A 22,755-nucleotide genomic window follows, 5' to 3' on the forward strand; every position below is an offset into this window, starting at 1 on the left:
AGCCGGGCATGGTGGCTCATGCCTATAATCCCAGCACATTGGGAGGCCAAGGTGGGTGGATCACGAGGTCAGGAGTTCAAGACCAGCCTGGCCAAGATGGTGAAACCCCATCTCTACTAAAAATACAAAAATTAGCTGGGCTTGGTGGTGGGTGCCTGTAATTCCAGCTACTTGGGAGGCTGAGGCAGGAAAATCTCTTGAACCTGGGAGGCAGAGGTTGCGGTGAGCCGATATCGTGCCAGTGCACTCCAGCCTGGGCAGCAAAGCGAGACTCCATCTCAAAAAAAAAAAAAAAAAAAAGCCAGGTGTGGTGGCACATGCCTGTAATCCCAGCTACTCAGGAGGCTGAGGCATGAGAATTGCTTGAACCCAGAAGGCGGAGGTTGCAGTGAGCCACGATCGTGCCACTGCACTCCAGCCTGGGTGAGAGAGCGAGATACTCTGTCAGACAAAGAAAAAAAAAAAAGACATCAACACTCATTGTAGAAAACTTGGACAATAAAGGAAAACATGGCTAAGAGAAAAATAAAAAAAAAACCCCAGCTCTTCAAGCCCGACAGTTTGGATTCAGCACCAGGTATACAACTTAGCAGTATGAGCGCAAGCACATCAGTTACCTCCCTGTTCCTCCCTTTGGTCATCTGCATGTAGAGTGCTTAGCACAATGCCTGACCTATCACAGCAAGTGCCCAATTAGTGCTAGCTGTTACTATTACCACTACTTAAGCATATCCTCTTGGATTTTAATACCTAAATTCATGATATTGGATTCTCCCCATCCCAACTGTACGTGCACTGACTACAGGTGCCATGCTTTCTGCTTCTGTTCAAAAGGTGGGCATAGCTGGGCAGATAATCAATATTCCCATTTTACAATGGTGAATTTGGCCTTTTACTGTGCCTTGTTCCATTTTCCATCTTGATTATTTCTATTTTTTTTTTTTTTTTTGAGACAAAGTCTCACTGTCACCTAGGCTGGAGTACAGTGGCGTGATCTCAGCTCACTGCAACCTCCGCCTCCTGGGTTCAAGTGATTCTCATGCCTCAGCCTCCTGAGTAGCTGGGATTACAGGCATGCACTAGCACACCTGGCTAATTTTTAATTTTTAGTAGAGACGGGGTTTCACCATGTTGTCCAGGCTGGTCTCGAACTCCCAACCTGTGGTGATCCGCCCACCTCAGCCTCCCAAAGTGCTGGGATTACAGGCATACATCTAGTGATTATTTCTGAGATCTGATGTTGCTATGTATAAATGCAGCTGTTGTATTTCAAAGTAGGGCCTGCCAGCATCAGAGCTGGAAAACATTGAAGTATCATAGAGAGTGAATATTTTCAACCTCAGAGATTGTTTTTCTTACTATTCTCCTCAGGGACATTAGATTTTGATATTATTTTATCAACCAAACCATTCTCTTTTTTTCCTTATAACACCCAGACTGGTATGACTCTGTTATTAGCCAAAGCTACATTTATAGCGTAAGCATGACCATGGTGAGAAGATAATTGTTAGATGCCCTGAGCTTGCTGTAAACATTTAATCTTCCTGACATCCCTTATAATGGACAGATTTCATTACTAACCTCATTTTACAAGTTTAATCCATACAGTACATCTTAGGCGGAACTGGTGATTTTTCTTAGGCTTTAAGAAATATTGGCAGGGTATGGTGGCTCACATCTGTTATCCCAGCACTTTGGGATGCTGAAATGGGAGAATCATTTGAGCTTAGGGGTTCAAGATCAACCTGGGCAACATAGCCAGACTCCATCTCTTAAAAAATTTAGGCCAGGAGTGGTGGCTCATGCCTGTAATCCAAGCACTTTGGGAGGCCGAGCCAGGCGGATCAAAGGTCAGGAGTCGAGACCATCCTGACTAACACGGTAAAACCCCGTCTCTACTAAAAATACAAAAAAAATTAGCCGGGCATGGTGGTGGGCACCTGTAGTCCCAGCTACTCGGGAGGCTGAGGCAGGACAATGGCGTGAACCCGGGAGGCGGAGGTTACAGTGAGCCGAGATCGCGCCACTGCATTCCAGCCTGGGTGACAGAGTGAGACTCCGTCACACACACACAAAAATTTAAAGATTAGTCGGGCGTGGCGGCACATGCCTGTAGTCTCAGCTACTGGGAGGCTGAGGTGGGAGGATCACTTGAGCCTGGCAGGTAAGAAACATTGGCTGGTCTCCTGGCCCCTCCTGGGCCCCTGCTGAGCCCTCCTGACCCCTTCCCAGAGTCACAGCCCCAGGCCCTTGCTTTCTGAGGTGCTGCTTGTCCCAGGGGACTGAACTGCTGGTGGTGTGCCCCAGGTGCAGGATATTGCCACTGGAAAGTACACCTGTAAGGGGATGCTGGGGTCTTGGGAAGGAAGGTGACTGTTAACCTATGGAGATCAGCTTGCTACTGTGTGAGCATTGGCCAAAATGACCAGGCTGCCCAGCCTCGGCCCGGATCAAGATCTAGAGGCCAGGAAGGAAGTGGGCCTGCCTCTCCACCGTGCCATGCAACTGGTCAGATAAGAGGTGCAGATACGGGCTCCACCCCTCCAGGACCACCAGCAACCAGGGTGTTTGCAGCCTCACAGCCTGGTTTTCCACAAGTCTGCCCCATCCCTAAGGCCACACAGCTGAAGCTTTGGCTCTGCTTTCATTCCAGGGATGGGCAGGCTGGCATTGGGCCACCTGCTGCCCCTGGCCCCAGACTCTCTGGGTGGGGGGCCATGTGATCCATCTGGCTGGGGCAATGCCAGGACCACCCCACCCATTTCAGTGTCCTAATTCTTACTTTGTTCTGCCATTGTGGCAATCTGGTGGTAAATATAACCTTTTGACAGTTTTTGAACTGCCTGGAACCCAAGATACTAAACATTTTTTAACCGTATTTGGGTTATCTTTTATTTTGGTTTTTATCCCCAATGGAGAAAAATCAAGATGGAAAAAAGTTATTTTAAAATACATGATGGGTGGCAGCAGTGGTGGTAGGGAAAAAGGTAAAAAAAAATTTTTTTAAATAAAAAGGTACAGGATGAAGTGAATTGAAAGATTTGTTTAATGCACTCTTCTTCAAGGATAGTATTTCTGTGTTCATAAAATTTGAGAATAAATTGGTCTCGAATTAAAAAAAAATTTTAGAATGTCAAGATCCTAACTTCCAATTTGAGAACACGTAACATGAGTCTCTGGATTGGGAATGACTTAAGTGATCCCAAACCCTCATTTTCACAAAGAAGATGGAGCCCTAGTAGCTCTGAAATTCAAATGAAGCCATGCCTCTGCTGCCTGGTCCAGTGCTGTGCTAACCCCTCAGCCTGCCCAGGTACAGCTGGGTCTTTGTCCACCGAGCAGGGAGTTCCACTGTGATATATGCATCCCACCCTCACTGGCAGGCCATTGACTACACCTGCAACCAGCCTATTCTCACAGCCCTTTTTGTGGTGAGCAGGAGAGCTGGACTCTGAGCCCTCAGTTGCCTAGAGAGAGGGTAGAGCTGGCCTTTAATTAAGGACTTTTTTGCTTTTTAGAGCGAGCTTCCGGGGAAGCATAGCACAGCAATAGGGCCACTTTCCTGCCAGAGGGGGTGGGTGCCAAAGGATGTGGGTCTTTTGCTCACTGGTTTACCCTCAGCATACCAGGAAAAATAGTCATCCTGATTCACTGTTTGGTCCAGGTTTTTATCACACAGTATTGTGTGATGAAATCCTTCCTGTTGAATGATTTAACTGGATGAAAATAACCATGTTTCTTTTTTGTCTTTAGAAATATGTTACTCTGGCTGGGCTTGGTGGCTCATGCCTGTAATCCCAGCACTTTGGGAGGCTGAGGCGGGTGGATCACCTGAGGTCAGGAGTTTGAGACCAGCCTGACCAACATGGTGAAACCCTGTCTCTACTAAAAATACAAAAATTAGCTGGGCATGGTGGCACACACCTGTAATCCCAGCTACGAGGGAGGCCGAGGCAGAAGAATCTCTTGAACCCAGGAGGCGGAGGTTGCGGTGAGCTGAAATTGCGCCACTGCACTCCAGCCTGGGCAACAGAGTGAGACTCCTTCTCAAACAAAAAAAAAAAAGAAAGAAAATCTAATATATCCATATGGTAATGAATGTTTCATTTTATTTTGTTTTTATTTTTATTTTTTATTTTTGAGATGGAGTCTCCCTCTCTAGCCCAGGTTGGAGTATAGTGACACAACCTAGGCTCACTGCAACCTCCACCTCCCAGGTTCAAGCAATTCTCCTGCCTCAGCCTCCCCGGTAGCTGGGACTACAGGCATACGCCACCATGCCCGGCTAATTTCTGTATTTTCAGTAGAGATGAGGTTTTGCCTTGTTAGCCAGGCTGGTCTTGAACTGCTAATCTCAGGTGAACCACCCACCTCGGCCTCCCTAAGTACTGGGTTTACAGTCATTTTTTTAAAAAATAAATCTTGTTCTTTGGAAGACCATTAAGAATAGTCATAAAATATCCTTACAAATAGAACTGCTCAAAAAAGAAACTCAAAAACTAAATTTGAGTTCAGTGGCTTATGAGGGTATACCACGAGTGAAGTCTCTTATGTTCTCAACAAGGGAGCAAACGGCAAAGCCGCACACCTGAGGGCTCAGTGCTCTCAGGATTCATGGCCTGGCTTACTGCTAAGTGGTAGCAGGTCCCTCTCTTTCATTTGGACTGAGTGTCCAAAGTGCAGTGGATTAGGAGCCAGGGAGATCCTCCATTTTTGGTCTTTTGGTTTAACCAATAGTCCTAGGAGCTTAGCACACCTGGGGTGTCACCTTTTGCTTGTGTTTGTGAACCTCTCTTATCAGGGACAAGAACCATGTGTCCATCTAGCTGCAGGCCTCTAGGGTGGGGACAGTATCCCATCAGACAGGGATTCCGCATGGTGCAAATGATGGTCTCTCCTCCTTCGACACATCTGTGCTGCACTCAAGCCATTTGTCAGGTTAGCAGAGCCTGGGGGAGGCAGTGTGGAGAGAGCTGGCTTCGGAGATAGCTGGGCCCAGGTCTGAATCCTGGCTCTGCTGCCACTTCCCAGCCCAATGACTTTAGTCACTTCACCTCACAAGGCTGAGTCTCTGTTTCCTCATTTGTGAGGGGGCAGGCGGGCGGCAATAGTGCCTGCCTTACACTATTACAAGATTTAGTGTAGTCAGTGGGAAGCCTTGTTCCAGGCACTGGAGGACACAGGTGAAACTGACACCTTTCCTGCCTCAAGGGGAATCCTATGGGTGTGTCAGGGAAGACTAGAGAAGTCACATAAAAGAAAGACCTGGCCATGTGCCCGCTGATAGAGGAGGGCAGCGGATAAGGAAGGGGCACAAGGAGAAGAGGCAACTCGGGTTGAGGTTATAAGGTGGGCCTGGGCAGAAAAAGGAGAGGGCACGTGCACGAAAGCGCACTGGAGGCACGAACAGTCAGCATGGGGTAAATGGAGCACCCTGCCTGGCATGTGGGAAGGGTCCAGCCAACTAAGATGCCCACTTGTTTGGGAGGAGCGTGCCCTGGATCTGCCCCTGCCTTTTCCCTGGGTAGGCCAGTGATATGATGCCTTCTTTGCTTTGTCCTGAGCGTTCCCCATAGGGTGGGCGCAGGCAGGCTAACTGTCCCCACTCCCCTCCTCCACTGCCATTATCAGCTGTGTCCAGATGGTCACAGGCTCTCTAATCTGGGATAATCGGCGGGTCGGAGCTCAGCTGGGACCCGGGCCTTTAAGCCTGCCATGATGGGACAGCCCCAGCTGGAGAGACCCTGTAGACAGGGCCCTGGGGCTTTGGAAGATGGGGTGGGATGTGGGGCTGGCTCTGTGCTGAAGGGAGATGCAAGGAGCAGATGATCGCTCTTCTTCCAAAGGCAATCTGAGTACAAATGAGGGGGAGCCTGCAGCTGGGGCCTGGCCAGCTCCTCCAGGCCTCACAGCGATATGCACAGAGCCTCGCAGAATCTGTCTATGGTGTCTTTTGTTCCCTTTCTCTCCCTCTCTGAGCTCACCCCTCCCTACCCAGCAGTTTGTTGCTGCCCCTAGAGCCCCAGGCTTATAATGACATCAGGGGCTTGTGCCCCCATTGACGTTGGACACCTGACAGATTCAGGTGCAGAGCCAGGGTGACTGGCTTCTCAGAGGCCCATGGCTACGGTGCCCCCACCCTGGGCCTGCAGTTTGCTGTGAGCCTCCACTCCGTAGTTGTTCAGGGATCCATAACTGTTTTTGTTTTGTTTCAGCCTCTTCCATTAGTGGGGGAGCCCGCTGCTTGTCTCCAGCTCCTAGCAGTGAGTCCTGATAATCTCAAATTTAAGGACAGTAACTTTGTCTGGGATGAGTGTGGGAAAGGATGTGTTTGGGAACAGACGCGGGCCTGCAGAGGTGTTTGTAACCATCTCTTTCTAAGTGGTGGGAAGCAGACATTTTATTCTTTAACTGTTAATATATATAGTGTGTGTTTTTTATGCATGAAATATTTTAGTTTTTTAAAATGCCCACACTACTATTTTGAAAGTAAATGAGGTAATGTATGTGTCAGAACCCAATGCCCAAAGCGATCGTAGTAAGAGGTGGGGCCTTTGGGAAGGCATTAAATTGCTTAGGGAATGAGGGTGGAACCCTCATGAATGGGATTAGAGCCTTATAGGAGAGGTTGGAGGGAGTTGCCTGGCCTCCCTCTCCCATGTGAAGACTCAGCAAGAAAACATTATTTAGGAAGCAGAGAGCCCTCATCAAACACCAGATCTGCTGGCCACCTGATCTTGCACTTTCCAGCCTTCAGAACTGTGAGAAATAAATTTCTGTTGTCTATAAATCACCCAGTCTAAGGTGTTTTGTGATAGTAGCCCAAACAGACTGCAATGGTATAAAAGTGCTTCATCAAGAGTAAACACAGGGAGCAAATATTAGACATTCCATCTCCAGGCAGGGCAGACTGCAGCTGGAACACAGACCCAACAAGGTTTTATTTATACAAGAAAAGGGACCATTAAGTTAAGGGCTGTTTGCGTGGAGGTGCCATGAGGGAGCAGAGTGTGCATCTGGGCTCTGCCTGCCTCTCCGCCTCCTGGCTCAGGCTGTCCAAATCTGAATCACCTGCCCAAGCTCTGGATGATGGTGACACAGCCGTGGGAGCTGGTGCAGCGCTGCAGGGATGGCTGGGCCTCCACCTGCCCACTGCTGGGGTCAAAGGTGAAGACCTTATCGGTGCTTTCTCCGCGATCATCCCGCCCGCCAAGGATGTGGACCTTCCCGTCACACACAGTGACTCCACAGCTTTCCTGGGTGGACAAACAGAAAGACAACTATCAGGTCCAGCCTGGGGCTTCCTCTGTCCCTGCCTGGCCAGGCCAGATAATAGAACCTTGACCCACAGACTGTGAACAGGCAATCTGGACTGTAGAGAGGCAGGAAACTGGATGGACCTGAGTTCCAGCTCTAGCTTGACCCTTATTCAGTGAATGGCCTTAGGCAAGTCACTTAACCTCTCTGGACCTCAGTTTCCTCATCGGCAAAGGGAGAAGAACTAAAGTGCCTTCTTCACAGGGTTCCCTTAACAGTTAATGGAAGTTAAGCATATAAAGCATTTTACATAGAGCCTGGAATGTGGTAAGCACACCAATAACAATAATCTCGACTGCCGCCATCTTAGAATCTCAGACTCAAGCCAGAAATCTCACCTCTAAGGTCACCAAAGGTCAGAACTGGCAGAGACCTCCAGTCCAACCATATCTGTGTAGTCTCTCGAGTTTCAGGGGATGGAGAAGAAGGTAGGGGAGGCAGGGAATTGCAGGGGCCAGAGCTTCCAGGACTTGGACCTCCCTGCTCTGATATCACTAGAGCAGACCTTAGCAACTCCCTTCCCCACATCTTACCTCATGATTGGTTACTAGCAGTGGCCTTCGGGGCAGGAGAGACCACAGGGTCATTTGGACCAAATCCCCACTCAAAGCTATAGCACTTGGGACTGCAGGGTTCTAGGCTCTGCCTTAACAGGGCCTAGTTGTTGGCCTGGGCCAGGTGCTGAACCTCTCTAAGGCCAGTCTCCTCATCTGTGAAATGCATGGTTCACTATCACTGTGAGGATGAGCTAGAGAGTGATGTATAATAAAACCACCTAGGATGGAGTCACAAGATTCACAAGCTCCAAGATCCAGAGCCTTAGAAGCGGGTTCCGCTCTCCTGCCTTGAAGCCTCCACTTACCACAGGGCTGGGGAGGACAGCTGCCTCCCCCCACACATCTGTGCCTGGATCATAGGTGAAGATTTTGCTCATGAGACCCCCCATGACATAGATGGTGTCCTCAAGGGAGACAGCCTCGAGACACCGCTGTGAGAAGGGTGCTGGTGACTGCAGGCTCCACCGGTCCTCCTTGGGGTCAAAGCACTGCACCTGAGGGGCAAGAGCAGCAGTCGTGGTGAAGACTCACCACCCCCTCCCAACAAATGCCCCACCGCCCACATGCTGCCACCTCTCCCCCCGGGGGCACTCATTCAAAACGACATTTGCCAGTGTCCACCAGGCCTGAGCCAGCATCTGGGAGGGAGGGGGAGATCCACCGTCCCTGCCCTCAAGGGCTCTTCATCTAGTTCTATGTTCTGTGCTCTGCCTCTGGACTCCCTTTGTCAAAAGCCTCCTCATCTTTCAAGGTCCTGCTCAAATGCCATCCCATCCTTAAAGGTCTCCCTTGTGTTCCCCCCTCCCCTCATCCCTCAACACACACACACAGGAACAGTCTCTCCTTTGATGGAGAACACAGTCGCCTCAGATTAATCATAGAGCACATCATACTGAGCTGGGAGAGGTACTGTCTGCTTTAGGGTTATAGAGGGTCCTCAGAGCAGACCCCTGACGGGGATGTGTTCCTAGCTGCATACACTGTCAACTCCCTTCTCTTTTCCTGGTGCTGTCAGGTCATTAGATTCTAGCTGAGGTGTCTTGCAGCCCTATTTCTACAGCTGTCCACATGCCCATGGGTGTTTCTGATGCCCTTAACAGTTTCTGTATTTAGCTGCCTGCTCACCTCACTCTCTGTTTCCTCAACTGTTTCCTTGGAGCCCCCCCTCCCCCCACAGCAGCCTATAACAAATCAGTGCTGCATGGATGGTGTTAAATGGGGCCTCCCACCATGAGTGCCCATCACGCAGCTCCAGGAGGGTTTGCTGGAAGAATGTGGTCAGGGAATAAGGAAGCGTGGGCACCCTAATTTGGGAAAGAGTCAAGTCCTAGGACCACAGGCTTATGAGGCCATCAGGGGAGGGAAGGAACTGCTATGATAAATATTTTTATTTGCAAAAAGCCTAAATGTCCAACGATAAAAGATGAGTAGACTCTAGTTCATCCACCATGTGGAATAGTACAGACATTGAAATGATGGCTATAAAGTTGCTAATCACGTGGAAAATGCTCATACCTAAATTAGAATAAAATGCAGAATGCAAAATTCTAACAAAACAAAACTGTAAGAAAAACAAAAATCAATTCAGTGGAAGCCTGTAAGGCAACACACCAAAATATGAATAGCAGCTCTGCCTAGACGGTGGGATTATGGGGTTTTTTTCTATTTTTCCGTGTTTTCTAAATTTTCAGTAGTAAGTGTATTGTTTTTGGAATGGAACAAAAGCATTTTAACTATCTTGCCCTCAATTTTTAAAATGTATGAAACTTACATGGCACCAGCCCAAACATTTGAGTCCCAGTGTGCTGCTGACCCACTGTGTGACCTTGGGGTCATTCTTCTGCTCATTTCCTTCCCTGAAACATGGAGGTGACTGGTCTGGGCTGTTGATGGGATTAAGTGAATAAATGGACAAGGGCATGGAAACGCCCAATTCTGCGCCTGGCACACAGTGGGCACCCCAGCCTCCAACGCCCTCTCGCGCCTGAGGCCCACGCCCACCTTGTCCGTGTTGACGCCGCCCTGCCTGGCGCCCCCAATCACGAAGAGCTTGCCCGCGCAGGACGCCACCGCCGCCGAGCTCACGGCCTCCGGGAGGGGCGCGACGGCCGCCCAGGTGTTGGAGAAGGGGTCGTAGCGCTCCACGCTGTGCAGGCGCCTCAGGCCGTCGAAGCCACCCACCGCGAACAGCTGCAAGTGAGGACATGGGCCGGGGAGCCGGGTGCCAGGGCCTTAGGGCCCTCGGCCTCATCGCTTCAGTCTTACAGTCTTTGAGCTGGAAACTATCCCTGTCCCCAGCCCAGTTTCAGGACCAAACTGACCCCCGAGCCCAGTGCTGCCACCACCTGGGCAGCCTCCACCCAGTTGCTGTACCTCCCTGAGCCGGTTTCCTCTCATTTAGCAGGGATGAGACCTTAACCTGCATGGTTACAGCTGTAAAATACCTGGCACCAAGCTGATGCTTAATAATAATAGCTAGTATTGAGACTTTACCACCCCACTTAATTGATTCTAAGAAGCATCTTTGTTTCTGAATTCGGGATGTAGCTTACAAAGATAATTGACTTTTTTTTTTTTTTTTTGAGACAAAGTCTCGCTCTGTTGCCCAGGCTGGAGTGTAGTGGTGCAATCTGGGCTCACTGCAAGCTCCGCCTCCCAGGTTCATGCCATTCTCCTGCCTCAGCCTCCTGAGTATCTGGGACTACAGGCACCCGCCACCACGCCGAGCTAATTTTTTGTATTTTTAGTAGAGACGGGGTTTCACCGTGTTAGCCAGGATGGTCTGGATCTCCTGACCTCGTGATCCGCCCGCCTTGGCCTCCCAAAGTGCTGGGATTACAGCCACTGCACCCGGCCGACAGATTCTTTTATTCTGGAGTGGCACAGTCAAGATTCAAACCTAGACTGTGTGGCCCCAGAGCCCATACCCTTGACCATCAGGCTGTTACTATTACAGTAATTGCTATTATTATTAGCATCAGCCATTATTATGTGACCTTGGACAAGTCTCCTTCTTTTTTGGGGGGCTTCAGACCCCTTCTTACAAAGAGAGGGTTTTAGAGAACCTCCCTCCAGCACATCCACAGATCTGTACCTTGTGTCCCAGGGCAGCCGCTGCAGCTCGTGCCTACCTGCCCCTGCACAACTGCCATCTTGTGCCTCCACCTGCCCTTGTGCAGAGAGGCTACCTTGATCCAGGTGTGCAGATGGGAGCTAAACATCCACACATCATGACTGTTGATGTGGCCTCCTAGGGAGAGAGAAGCAGCTGTTGCCCACCGGCTCTCTTGCTATCCCAAGCACCCCCAAAGAGCTAGAAACTAGGGCCCCCAGATCCAAAGGAAGGGTTAAGGGAAGGCAGCAGGAGGACTTCTTGAGCTGGTGTAAGACTCTGGACCTGTGACCCAGTGTGCTTTGAATAAGTGGTGGGAATGTCTGAGTTACGACCCTCGAGGGGAGAAGCCTGACACATTCAGGAAGAAGGGGCTGGTTTTCACCGGGCGCCTTGTGGTGGTGGTGGTGGTGTGCCAGGCTCTGTGCTCAGGAAAGCAAAGAGGGGGCCGCTGTACTAAAGGTAAGAGTACAAAGGGTACCTAAGGCAAGCATCTGGAATGTACTGGGGATCCAGGAAAAGCAGAGCCAGCTGCACTGGGAGCCAGGAGAGGTAGAGGGTGACCCAATAACCCTCCCTCCCTTCTGCCTTCACCTGCACAATTTCATTTCTGATCTCATCCCTCCATGAGGTGTTGGGAATATTAGACCCAGTTTACATATAAGAAACTCAGATGAGACTTAGAGACCAACAATGACCTGCTGAAGACTACATGGCCTTTTGTCAGAGCCAGAACCAGAGCTTCTGGCTCCAGGCCCAGCATTGGTACTGCTGGAGGACATGGCATGCCCTATGGGGCCAGGTACTGGGGATGCAGGATGTGGACTCTCCCTTCCCATGTCTGGCCACCCTGGGGATCTTGGCCGGGGATTCACCTCTCAATGGGAGCCTCCCTGGGGACAACCCTAACTGCACCCTTCAGCCTGAGCCTGTGACCAGAGCCACATCTGTTTGGTAGCCCCATCTTTGTTTATTCCTAGTGGCATCCAACAAAGGCCCCACATGTTGCTCAGAGCCATCAATGGCCTTGGATAAATTGTCCAGTGGTAATCTGTGGCCTGGATGGTCTGTGAGGCCTCCCTGGCTTATTCTCCTGCTCCTTACTCTTTGCAGGCACCCATAGTTCTTTACAACATTAAGGTCAATCCACCTAGCCCCAGACTCAAAGCCTCCCTGATCTGACTCCTGCCTCACCTGTGATACTCAACCTGCACTTCAGAGCCCTGAGTCCCCAGGGTTCCTTTCTGCATGTCCCTGCCCTTGTGCCTTTGCCCATACTGTTCCCTCCAACTTTCAAGGTCCAGCTGAAAAGTCATCTCTTCTATGAACCCTGGCTAGATTCCCTGAGTGGCATTCCAGATCATCTGGGGACTCTGAGAATTCTGATCACATTCTGCCTGGCAGTAAAAGTGAAGTCTCTCTCCTCTCCAGGACACTCCAGGGGAGCAAGGACTGTGTTTTATGCTTCTCTGAGTCTTTAGGGCTTGAGCCTTAGGGAGGACACAGTTTGTTGGTATCAAACAGATGTGTGTTCCTCCTAGCTTTGCCATTTTTGAGACAATGGGGGAAATTCTGAGCCTCTCCGAGCCTTTCTTATCTGTAAAACAGCATTGTAGGGGGATTTAATGATAACGAATGTAAGCTTCTTAGCATAATGTTCGGCACATAGTAGGCTAGTTGAAGTGATTATTAATACTAATACGAATTGACTTCCTTAGGAAGCCGGTTCAGAACAAAAAGTAATCATATGTATTGAAGTTAACATTCCTGAATAAAGGGCGGGTCACACGCGTAGTTAGCCCTGCTCACTTCAGCCAATAACTGTAGGTTATCAGAAAACATCCCGCCCCTCTCTCCCGATTGGAGGGAAAAGCAAAGGGGGTGGAGTGCGGAGGCTACTAGTCAATCCCGTGTGAGCTCCTGTTGCGGCTCCGCCCTCACCGGAGACGTAGACGTCATTGCGGAGAGCACAGGCGGCGAATTCTGAGCGAGTGTAGCCGGGCAGGCTGGGCAGTGGGGTCCACCGCTGGCTCTCTGGATGGTAGGCATCGGCGAAGGGCAGCTTCAGGAGACCTTTGCGGTCGCAACCGCCGATGACCACGATCACTTCAGCTAGGTCCATGAATCTGGCGTGCGGATAAGCCCAGTGCCTGTTGGGCCGCACCCAAGTTCGGCCCTCTCTTACCCTCTCGACCACACTGCACGGTCCCGCTGCCCTTTCACGCGTTTCTGCCATCACCCCCGCCCACCCGATCCCCCGGCCTCAATCCCGCTAGACCCTGCCACTTCCAACTTTGCCTGTGGGTACTGGGAAGAGAATCGCTAATGCTTACCGCATTCTGCTGACCTCTAAACTACAGACAAAAAAATCTTTACAGAGCCCTTGCCCTCACCTAGAAAAATCACCTCGTTTAATCCGTATGGCAGTTCTATTAGTAGGGATTATTACCCCTTTCTCAGGGGAGGAAACTGAGGCTCACATACCATGGCGTGCCCAAAGCCATTAAGCGTCAGAGCTGGAATTCAAGCCCAGGTTTGTCTGTCGCTAACTCATCTTCAACACCCTTTTCTCACCTCCAACCGCTGATTCTGCTGCCTCCCTCCTCCTATGACATCCCCTCATCCCTAATTCCATTAAGCCGGATAACTCACCCTTTCAGCAAATCATTCTTCCCTCTCATTGACCCCACCATCTGACGCCACCAGAATTTCCATACCCTTTAGCCACTGGTTTTCTAATTCCTTTGGCACATATTTGAGGATCTCTGTCCCAGGCCCTGTGCTTAGTGTTAGAGATAGTGTCGTCTCTGGGGGCATGATTAAGGGCTACTCTGCCCAGAGCCTCCCAGTCTGGCTTTCCAAAGATGGGGCAGGCTGCTTTCACTACTTCCTCATGCCCCTGCCTATTTCTATCCCTCATTAGACTGCGAGCTCCCAGAGGGCAAAGAGTGTTTTCAAATCACTTCCGCATCCCGGCACTCTGCACAGAACTTGCGTAGAGTATTAAGTACTCGGAATTACGGTTGCATGGGCCAAAGAGAGTGTGCGCAGCTGTGGGGTCTCTGCATCTCCCTCACTGGCTTGTTAACTCTTCAAGGGCAGAATTATGGGCACCAAGCCTCTAAAATGTTGAACGAATGACTGAATATCATCAAGAGGCAGTCACTAAAAGATGATGAAAGAATGAATGAGCGGTGGAAGCAGGCGGGAAGAACGGAGGGCGGGAGGCTAGGGGATGGCGGCCCTACCTCCGCGGCCGGGTCCGCAGCGCACCAGCCTCGCGGCCCAGGATGAAGCAGGCGCGAGCCTCGAGCAGCAGCGGGCGGCACTCGCCGCAGGCCTGCAGCAGCTCGTCCGCCTCCACCTTCTCCAGGAAGTAAGCGGGCGCCAGTAGCGGCAGGCGCACGTGCTCCAGCAGGCGTCGCAGCTGACCGCGGCGGGCCGGCGCGTCGTGGCGCACCCAGCGCATGGCCGCTTCAAACACGGCCTCCTCGCGCGCCACGCCCAGCGCGGGGTCCGCCAGCAGCGCCGCCACCTCGTCAGGCGCCAGCTCCAGGAAGTCGGCGTGGCGCGCCACCTCGGCGAAGGCCTGACGCAGGACGCGGCCGCAGCGCTCGGCCAGCGGGGCCAGCGAGAAGGCGGCGGCCACGCGGCGCAGCGCTAGGCTGTTGGCGGCGCGCAGGCGGCCCTCGAGAAAGCGAACGCAGGCCTCGCGCAGGCCCGCCACGCCCAGCCGCTCCGCCAGCGCCAGCACGGCCGCCGCCTCGTCCTCCGCGCGCAGCCGCACGCCCGCTCCGTACACGTAGTCGAGCACCACGGCCAGCGCCGCCGCCGCCCCGGCCGGGCTCGTGCCTGGCGCCTCGGGAGCTACTGGCACCACGGCCGGGCCGCGCTCGGGCCGCCCGGCCGCGAACAAGCTGCGGAAGTAGGCGCTGCCCGCGCTGAGCGCCGCGCGGTGGCACGGAAAGTCGCGCCCGCCGGCGCGCAGCACCACGTCGGTGAGGGTGCCGCTCCGCCGGTAGGCGTTCAGGGTCTGCAGCACGCGCTGCGCGTGGCACGGACCCGCGCACGGCGCCTCGCAGCCCGGCTCCGACTCCTCTGGCGCATGGCCTTGCCGCATCCTGCCGGGGAGAGAACACAAACAGCGTCGGGGAAGCCACCTGGCTGCGCCTGGGAGAGGCGACAGCCCTCATCCGTTTATTTCCTCCCTTGACCATTTGTTCAGCGACTCTCCCCTCCGTTCAGCATCCAGGTTCCTTATGGCTACAGTGCCCCAGCCCCGCCTCACCAGCGCGACATTCTGCCCTGCCTACTCACTCAGAGTGCCCTTTTCGGTTCTTCAAACTTGCTAAGCGTTTTCCTATCGATATCTGCAGGTGACAGATGGCACGCTCTCAAATAGGGTAATCGGAGGAGGGTCTAATAAAGGAACTATTTTCAACAGCGGAGTAGGCGTTAGGGACTCCGGTAGGAGTAGGGCTGTGTCCCAGGATACTAACAGCAGGGCGCCTTGGCCGCCCCGGGGTCTGTAGCGGGAGAGCAGGGAAGTTACTGGAACCTGGAAATATATCTGTGTAAGGAGGGTCCCGTGACAGGAGCTGAAGCCCTGGGTCAAGGGACTCAGGCTGCCCCACAGAGACCCAGTGTGTGCATGTGCAGGGGAGAGAGGGTACAATAACTCCACCGCCCTCTGCTCAATCCAGCCTGTCTCCTGCCGATCTCCGGTAGGTGCTGGACACTGACCACACCCTGAGCACTCCCCTGACAGACAGCATCATACACACAGCTTTCGCGCAAACGAATTCGACAAGTATTTATTGGGAGCCCTTTCTGTGCCAGGCAGTGAGCAAGACAACCATAGTTACGGTGTGCCCGGAGCTCCCAGCCTGGCGGGGGTGCCATGGGGAGGCACCGGAGGAGTGTTAGGGGAGTTCATAGAAGGGCCGCTGGACCCAGGTGGAGGGGAGTCAGGGAGGGCGTCCCTGAGGGGAACCTTCCAGCTGAGAAGGATGGGCGAATTCTGAAAGGTTAGAGCCCAAGCTGAGGGAAGCTGGCCCTCTCTCTAGTGAGTTCTCTTGGTGTTCTCCAGGTAGCACCGTCAGAAAGTGGAAAGAACTCTAGGGACAAATGGGGATTCTAACCCAGTCCCTGCCACAGGCTTACGGTGTGGCCGGGGCAAGTCACTCCTCTCACCTGCCCGCCCTGGCCTCAGTTATCTCATCTGAAATGGGATCATAATCCCTACCTCACAGGGCTGTGGCTTCAAGACTATTACATGGGCTGTATGAAAAGTGCTAGTACACAGTACGAGCTACATGGGTGTTTCCCTATAATGCTTTTACTCAAGAGGAAGGGAGGACACTGTGTGTGCCAGCTGCTTTTATAGACATAGTTTAATTTCATCCTCACAAGCTGAGAAGTTTCTTTAGCCCACACCTGCCCCTTTAGTTTGTCATAAGGGAAACAAGCACACACAGGACACCCGCCCTTCAGAAGTTTGCGGCGAGGCTCAGCAGAGGGGTGTTTTGTGAAGGCGCTCTGCAGACTGAGGGGCTGGGCCATGCTGGTTATGATTTGGCCATTATGAACACAAAACCTCTGCTTGCACACCTCCAGGGACAGGGAGCTCCCTCCTTTCCATCAGCTTACTCTAGGGGGCTCAGGTCCACCCTCTGCGCCCTGCCTCTCCTTCCATCCTCCTGCTCCCAGCTGCTCTGCTGCCTCTGGAGGTCAGATCCCGCCTAGTGTCAGCCTGGCTTTCATGCCCTGGTCATCCAGGGCAGCGGATCCCCTGGTCAGCATCATGAGAGATGAGCTCCCTGGTGGGCAAGAAAGTTAACTACTTTTGCCCAAGTAGAGCGACTGGATCCTGAATCCACCTGGCTCCAGGGTTTGCATGCCACACTTGCCAGGGTGGGGGTGTGTCCCAAGGAGCAGCCAGGACCGGTGGAAGGAAGTGAGACCGGTCATCACAGCACGCTGCAACCAGTCTGTCCTCCACTGGCTCAGAAAGCACAACCATGCTCTGAGTTGAGACTCAAGAGGGCAGGTCTCATCAGCATAAAGATGGACTTCTTGCAAAGGTGCCCCACAGCACAAGCAGCTCCCTGGGGGAGAAAGAGTCCCCTCCTAGGAAGTGTGTCAGTACTTTTTCATTTTACTATCTACTGCGCTGGGCACTGTGGACACACAGTGACATCAGATCCAGCATTCACTCTGGGGATCCCCAGTCTGGGGGTCGAACGACACCCAGTTGGAACACAGAAGGTAAAAATTCCCAGGTAGGGCTCAATGGGTATCCTCCCTTCTCGGCTGAGTCTAGGCACTTCAAGCCAGGGGTCATGATGCAGATTGAAGGGCCCAGCCTATAGAAGCTGACTCGAACATGCCACCATCACTCTTTTACACACCCACATCCACTTGAAGCCATTACCCAAGCACCTCCTCCGCATCCTCCCCATCTCAGACTTGCGGACACCACGCAGCTGGGGCAGCCCTGCAGCCTAAGCCTTGCCCCATGCACCTGGCACTTACCTGGCCACGCCCTCTCCCAAGTGCTCCGCAGCTGCTGCTCTCACAGGTATCACTCCCGTTTGTGCCTGCCGCCCGCACCCCTGGCAGCCCAAGCTCCAATGTTCATGCTGCTCTGCCCAGACTCCCGTTTGCTGTTCGCTCGGGCTCAGCTGCGGGAGGACAAAGGGGCTGGACGCCAGGAGGGAGGGGAAGGGAGAAGCGAGCGGGGAGGGGGATGCTGGGCTTTTGTTCCACTCTTGGACTAGCCCTGGGAGGGAGGGAAAGAAAGAGGGGGCATAAGAGTGGGATTGACTGTGTGTGGAACTCCAGGATTTGGTATGCCTGGGTTTGGGGGTGACCTGGTGCTGGCCTTGTCCCGGAATGACGATGGGTTCGAAGGTGTATGGTGCTGGAGTTGGGGTGTGGGAGGGGTGTCATCATGCAGTTGTAGGCATGTAGGTTCCAGGGTGACTATGTGTGATTGTGGAAGTACATGGAATGAAGCGACTGTGTAGCATTGGGCTGCGTGTGGACATGTGGCTGTGTGACCATGTAGATGCCAATGTGACTAAGCATGTGGGGCGGGGGGCACAGTGGCTCTGAGTCTTACTCCCTTGAGCTCAGGGAGAGGCGGGAGCTGACCTCTGCCCCAGGAAGCAGAGCACTTGCCAGACATTCAGTAGCAGGGGCAGGAGGGCCGGTCCTCGAGGTTACTGTGGGGGCCCAGTGGAGCTTCCAACATTTGCAGAGGGCTCTTTTCTTTTTTACCTATAAGGTGCCAGAATCTCCTAGACCCCAAGAATTCTATCCAGAAGATCCCTGTTTGGAAGAGACACGTCCCTTGGCTCCCAGGAAGCATGGAGTTAATTTGATGCAGGCTGGAGCTGGGGCTCAGCTTCCCCCTTTTCCCTCAGGTCACACCCATGACCAGGCAGACTCTCAGGATAAAGAGGGGAGTTACAGGCCTGCTCTGACGCCACCACTGACTCCTGCCCACAGACAGCAGAGGTCCCAAGGACTGGAAGGAAAGGACACCTGTGGTCCCAGGGCTGTACTTTGGCTTTCAGCTCAGGTGCCCCCAGTCCTGGGCATGGGCATGGGCCCTCCTCAGGCAGGTCCAAAGCTCGGAGAAGTCAAAGCCAAACTCCTGGCATGGGGAAGAGGCCTCCCTGTGCTGAGGGCTTGTCCCAACATAGCCGGGAGGTTCAGAATGCCTTCGTGTGGCTGTGAGGGCACCTGCCAGTCCCACTCCCAGCCCTACATTGGACCCAGGAGCCCTCCCCCTCTGTGTGTCATTCCTAGCTTATGGGAGGCACACATATGCGCTGGGGCCAGAGTCTGGATGGGATTCTGGCTTGGCCTGTTCTAAGCTGTGTGGCTTTTGGAGGTCACTTTACCTCTCCAAGACTGTCTCCCCATCCACCATATGAGGATACCGGCTCCCAGCCACTGGCACCATGGCGGACCCAGGGAAGGGGAGGCACCATTCTGCCACTTTCCCATTCATTCCTGAGAATGGTTCCTCCTCAGATTATAGGGTCAGAACTGAAACCTAGACCCAGCGCACTTGTCCCCACCCTCCTGCTGGCAATTCAGAGACAACACACATCAAGATGGCAGCTTTAATCACATTGGCCAAGGCCCCTAGGTTCCCTCTGTGCAGGCCCACTTAGCCACACACCCACCCTGACCATATCCAGAACACTTCTACCAGGTGGGCCCTGCCCTGTGGCCACTGATGTGGGAACCTGAGGTCACATCAGTCTGTGGACTCCTGGGTTAGGTGACCCTTCTGCCTTGAGGTCTGCTGGACACCTGGGCATGGGATCCAGTAGTCCTGAGCTCACTCTTTTGGCCATCTCCAGCTGCTCCTAGGGGACGTGGCTCAGGCCCGCTCCTGGGGCAGGGGGTTGGCGGTGGCATGAGGTGGGTTGGGGAGGAGGACGTGTCTCCACATTGCAGCTGGCTTCCTCCTGGGCTGAACCTCCTTGTGCTTTGAGACTGACAGGAAGAGCAGAGTTGCTTCAGGTAGAGGCTCGGCCCAGGCCCTTGGGGCAGGATAACAGCAGAGAACTCAGGTGCCTCGTGGCACAGACAGGAGGACAGATGGCACAGGTGAGCATCCGCACACTCCATTGCCACAGGGGGTATGGCATGGCCCATGACCCATCAAAGCTTCCAGGTCGGGATACAGGAGAGGGCCTCAGAAGAGGGGGACCAAGCCCTAGGCCCCATACTTCCCAGAAGGAGCCCCAGGCCTGCAGGGGCATCTGAAAGGATGGAGTCCTGGCCCAGCTGGGCCTCAGGGGACAGGGAGTCCCCCTCAAGAGCGGCTGCGGCTGACAAGGGGCTGGAGCCCACAAGGAGGCTGTGGAGCCCACTCCCAGAGCACTCCGAGTTCAGACACACTTCTACCAGCTCTCCTAGGCTCCCCAGCTTCTGTGTCAGGTACAGGTGGGACAGACATGTCTTCAGCTAACGCCCACTCCGCTCTATGAGGGTCTTGGTGCGGCTGCCACCCCCTCGGGGGCCCACAGGGGTGGCGGTGCTGTTGGCATATGTGTCATAACTGTTGTCTGAACATACGGAGAGCACATCGGAGACCTCTACACCATCGCTGATCTCTGCTGGGCCAGAGGGAGACAGAATGTGAGTCGGGGAGGAGGCAGTCGTGAGGATGGGTGATAGATGGGGCAGGAAGGCTGCACCACCCAGCGGGGCACTTGGAGGCTGATGAAACCACTGGGCTCAGGTCGACATTGAGCCTGGCACTCAAGGCCCCTTTGGTGTCTGCTGAGCACTCTAGCTTCACCTTCATCTGCTGTCCCCTGGGACTCTGCAGCCACAGAAAACCACCGGTGCCCCTGAGCTTGGCACCCATGTGTCCACTCTCCTCAGGGCCTTTGCATGTGTCAGCCCCTCTCTTAGGAGTGACTGCCCCAACAACACCTCCTTTTCCTACAGTCTGGCTCAAGTCTTCTCATCTGTCACTCAGCCTCCTGGGAACCTCATCGGAGCCCTGGGCCGAGTTAGGGCCTCCTCATGGCAACTCCAGCCCCTGCTTCCTTCTGCCCTGGCCATATTCTGTATGGTTGCTGCCTGGGCCCCCAAAATACCTCAAGGACCAGGGTGGGTTCTGGGCATCTATGTCCCCAGGGCCTGGTAGAGTGCTGGACACAGAGCAGAGGCTCAAGAAAGCTCTGCTGAGTGGAGTTCGGCCATATAGAGGGACACTTCATTCTTGGTGCCCAGGCAAGCGGTGCTCCCTTGCCACCTCTGCGCACATGCCGTGCCCACCTGGAATGCCCTTCCTTCCCTCAGCTCACTCGGCCCTCATCTTGAAGCCATTACCAAAGCACCTCCTCTGCATCCTCCCCATCTCAGTGTATCAGGCGCCCAAAGCCTTCCTCACTGCCCAGGCAGCTCTGACCACGCCCTCCCCCCCGGCACTCCCATTGCAGGAACTCGACTTTCCCTGCCACTGTTTATATACGTAGCTGCTGCTTCCATCAGACTGGGAATGTTGACAGGGACTGGCAAAGAGCAAGGGTGAGGCCAACATTGTAGGATCCAAGTACGAACCAGGCAAAGGGGGATGGGCCTTCAAAACAGACTCCTCTCCCTACCCCACCCCTGCCCACCAACCATGGCACTGACACCAAGCCATGGTGGATGACAGGGTGGATGACTGTGTGTGTGGGGGTGTGTGTTTTCACACGTGTACTTATGCCTTTGTATGTCTGTGGGTATAATCCCGGTGGGTTTATGTACGTCTGTGCCCTTGTCCCTACCCATATGTGCCACATGTGAATGTGTGTGCATACACATCTGTTTGCATGTGGGGGTGCAGAAAGCTGGGCCCAGGGCCTGTCTCCACCTGTCTGCAGGGCTGTGTACCTGAGAAAATAAGCTTCTCCTTCATGATGCTGACGTCCCGGCTGGTCCGGCGCACCGCAGCACTCAGCATGATCTGCTCAGGGTTGTAGCTCCGTATGCCACCCAGGCGCCACCTGCAGAGATGGCCCCGTGGGCATCAGGTCTCTCCTCAGCCCTCCCTTGGAGCAGAGACCCTGCCTACTTCCAGAGCCTCTCTGGATGTGGCCCAAGAGACCAGCAGGACTCTTGTCCCACTGTACAATGGGGAAATAGGCCCAGAGAGGGCAGAGTTGGGGCTTGAATCAGAGCCTACTGACTCTCGGCCAGGGCTCCCTGGCCTCCCTCTTACCTCCAGAGCCGTCAGTCAGCAGCCCTGGCCCAGGACTAGGGTTGGTTAGTTCTGTCTCAGGTGTCCCCAGTAATGCACCTGGCTCTCTTTGAATGGGACAGATTTGGGAGCAGGAGGAGCTTAGTAGGCACGACTCTGTTGACCTAAGCTGGGGCACACACCAATCTCAGGGAGTCCCAGCTGATGTCTCTTATAGCTCCACCATCATGACCAGACTAAGTGAAGCCATTGGGGAGACCCCCTGAGAGGGAGGGAAGGAAAGCAGGGGGGTGGGGCCAGGTGGTAGGGGGCTTTGCCCAGAGCTGGTCTGCACAGGTTCCCAAGGCAAGGGGGTTAGAGTGACTTGGAGTGGGGCCAACTGCTGCTCTGTCCTGGCAGTCCTAATGCGGAGGGAGGTCAGAGCATGAATCCCTCTGATGGCTGAGACAGGTGCAAGGTGGGGGTAAAATTACTCAAGAGTGGGCTGGGAGGTGGAGCATGCACAGGGCATGAAGGGACCAGGCACTAAGTGGAAAGGACTCAGGTTTCTGTGCCCAGCCCAGGCCACTGTCTTCACTATTGTCATTCCTCTGAACTAGCCCCAGTCCCTGGCCTCTGAACTTAGACCTTTCCTGGGATCTAGGCAGAAGGATCACTGGACTCTCACCCCTGTCCCCACCAGGAGGAGTGGGTGATCAACTTGGGAACAAGAACCCAACTGCCTCAGGGACTGAACCCTGCTTGGGGGATGGAGAGAGCCAAGACTCCACAAGAAACCAACTGTGAGTTACTAGATGGGGTCAGCGCAGCAGAAGTGGACAGACAGATGGACAGGTGGATGGATGGATGAACAGAGCAGGCAGACAAGGGGAAAGCAGGAGGCGGGGGGTGGCACAGACACCCTGGCGAGGCTGGCTGCCCTATGAATCATTGAGGGCAGTGAGCAAATCTCTCTCTGTTCATCGCTGTGCCCCAGTACCATCAGTGCCTGCCGTGTCCCGGGAGCCTGACCTGTACTTGTTGAGTGAATGAATGGAAGAATAAGGCCCACA

At 53.7% G+C, this 22,755-nt stretch overlaps 2 protein-coding genes across 15 annotated transcripts in view; both read right to left on the reverse strand.

Annotated features, from left to right (window-relative positions):
• Nucleotides 1-1,059: 1,059 nt before the first annotated feature.
• Nucleotides 1,060-17,958, reverse strand: KLHL35 (kelch like family member 35). Of its 3 annotated transcripts, XM_055094691.2 has the most exons (7): nt 17,521-17,958; nt 14,235-15,107; nt 12,928-13,112; nt 11,006-11,124; nt 9,876-10,064; nt 8,180-8,368; nt 1,060-7,256 (listed from the first exon to the last, which is right to left on the reverse strand). In XM_055094691.2, the coding sequence occupies exons 2-7, from the start codon at nt 15,104-15,106 to the stop codon at nt 7,068-7,070; spliced, it is 1,743 nt and encodes a 580-aa protein (XP_054950666.1). In that variant the 5' UTR covers nt 15,107; nt 17,521-17,958; the 3' UTR covers nt 1,060-7,067. The 3 variants fall into 3 exon arrangements, with proteins under 3 accessions (XP_054950666.1, XP_003846066.3, XP_054950667.1); XM_003846018.5 differs by lacking the exon at nt 17,521-17,958 and having other exon boundaries at nt 14,235-15,244; XM_055094692.2 differs by lacking the exons at nt 1,060-7,256; nt 17,521-17,958 and having other exon boundaries at nt 8,212-8,368; nt 10,969-11,124; nt 14,235-15,244.
• Nucleotides 17,959-19,107: 1,149 nt separating this feature from the next.
• Nucleotides 19,108-22,755, reverse strand: part of GDPD5 (glycerophosphodiester phosphodiesterase domain containing 5) — a 91,811-nt gene continuing 88,163 nt past the window's right edge. For 6 of the 12 annotated variants that reach the window (XM_055094689.2, XM_055094685.2, XM_003814700.5 and 3 more), the window contains 2 exons: nt 21,397-21,509; nt 19,108-20,123 (listed from right to left, as the gene is read on the reverse strand). In XM_055094689.2, the coding sequence (XP_054950664.1) occupies nt 19,975-20,123; nt 21,397-21,509 (262 nt within the window). In that variant the 3' untranslated portion in view covers nt 19,108-19,974. Of the gene's footprint in view, nt 20,127-21,396; nt 21,510-22,755 lie in introns of all 12 variants that reach the window. The other 6 variants (XM_055094687.2, XM_063608675.1, XM_034933388.3 and 3 more) reach the window with 1 other exon arrangement.

The sequence above is a fragment of the Pan paniscus genome, chromosome 9 (genome assembly GCF_029289425.2).
Source record: "Pan paniscus chromosome 9, NHGRI_mPanPan1-v2.0_pri, whole genome shotgun sequence".
Classification (NCBI taxonomy): Eukaryota; Metazoa; Chordata; class Mammalia; order Primates; family Hominidae; genus Pan; species Pan paniscus.

What these genes read in the sequence shown, in the direction of transcription:
- KLHL35 (XM_055094691.2), bottom strand. Translation starts at nt 15,106, where the DNA reads ATGCGGCAAGGCCATGCGCCAGAGGAGTCGGAGCCGGGCTGCGAGGCG. An exon ending in CAATGACGTCTACGTCTCCG is followed by an intron (nt 11,125 to 12,927) that starts GTGAGGGCGGAG and finishes CTCTCTCCCTAG; the next exon opens with GAGGCCACATCAACAGTCAT. An exon ending in CTGTCCTCCCCAGCCCTGTG is followed by an intron (nt 7,257 to 8,179) that starts GTAAGTGGAGGC and finishes TTGTCCACCCAG; the next exon opens with GAAAGCTGTGGAGTCACTGT.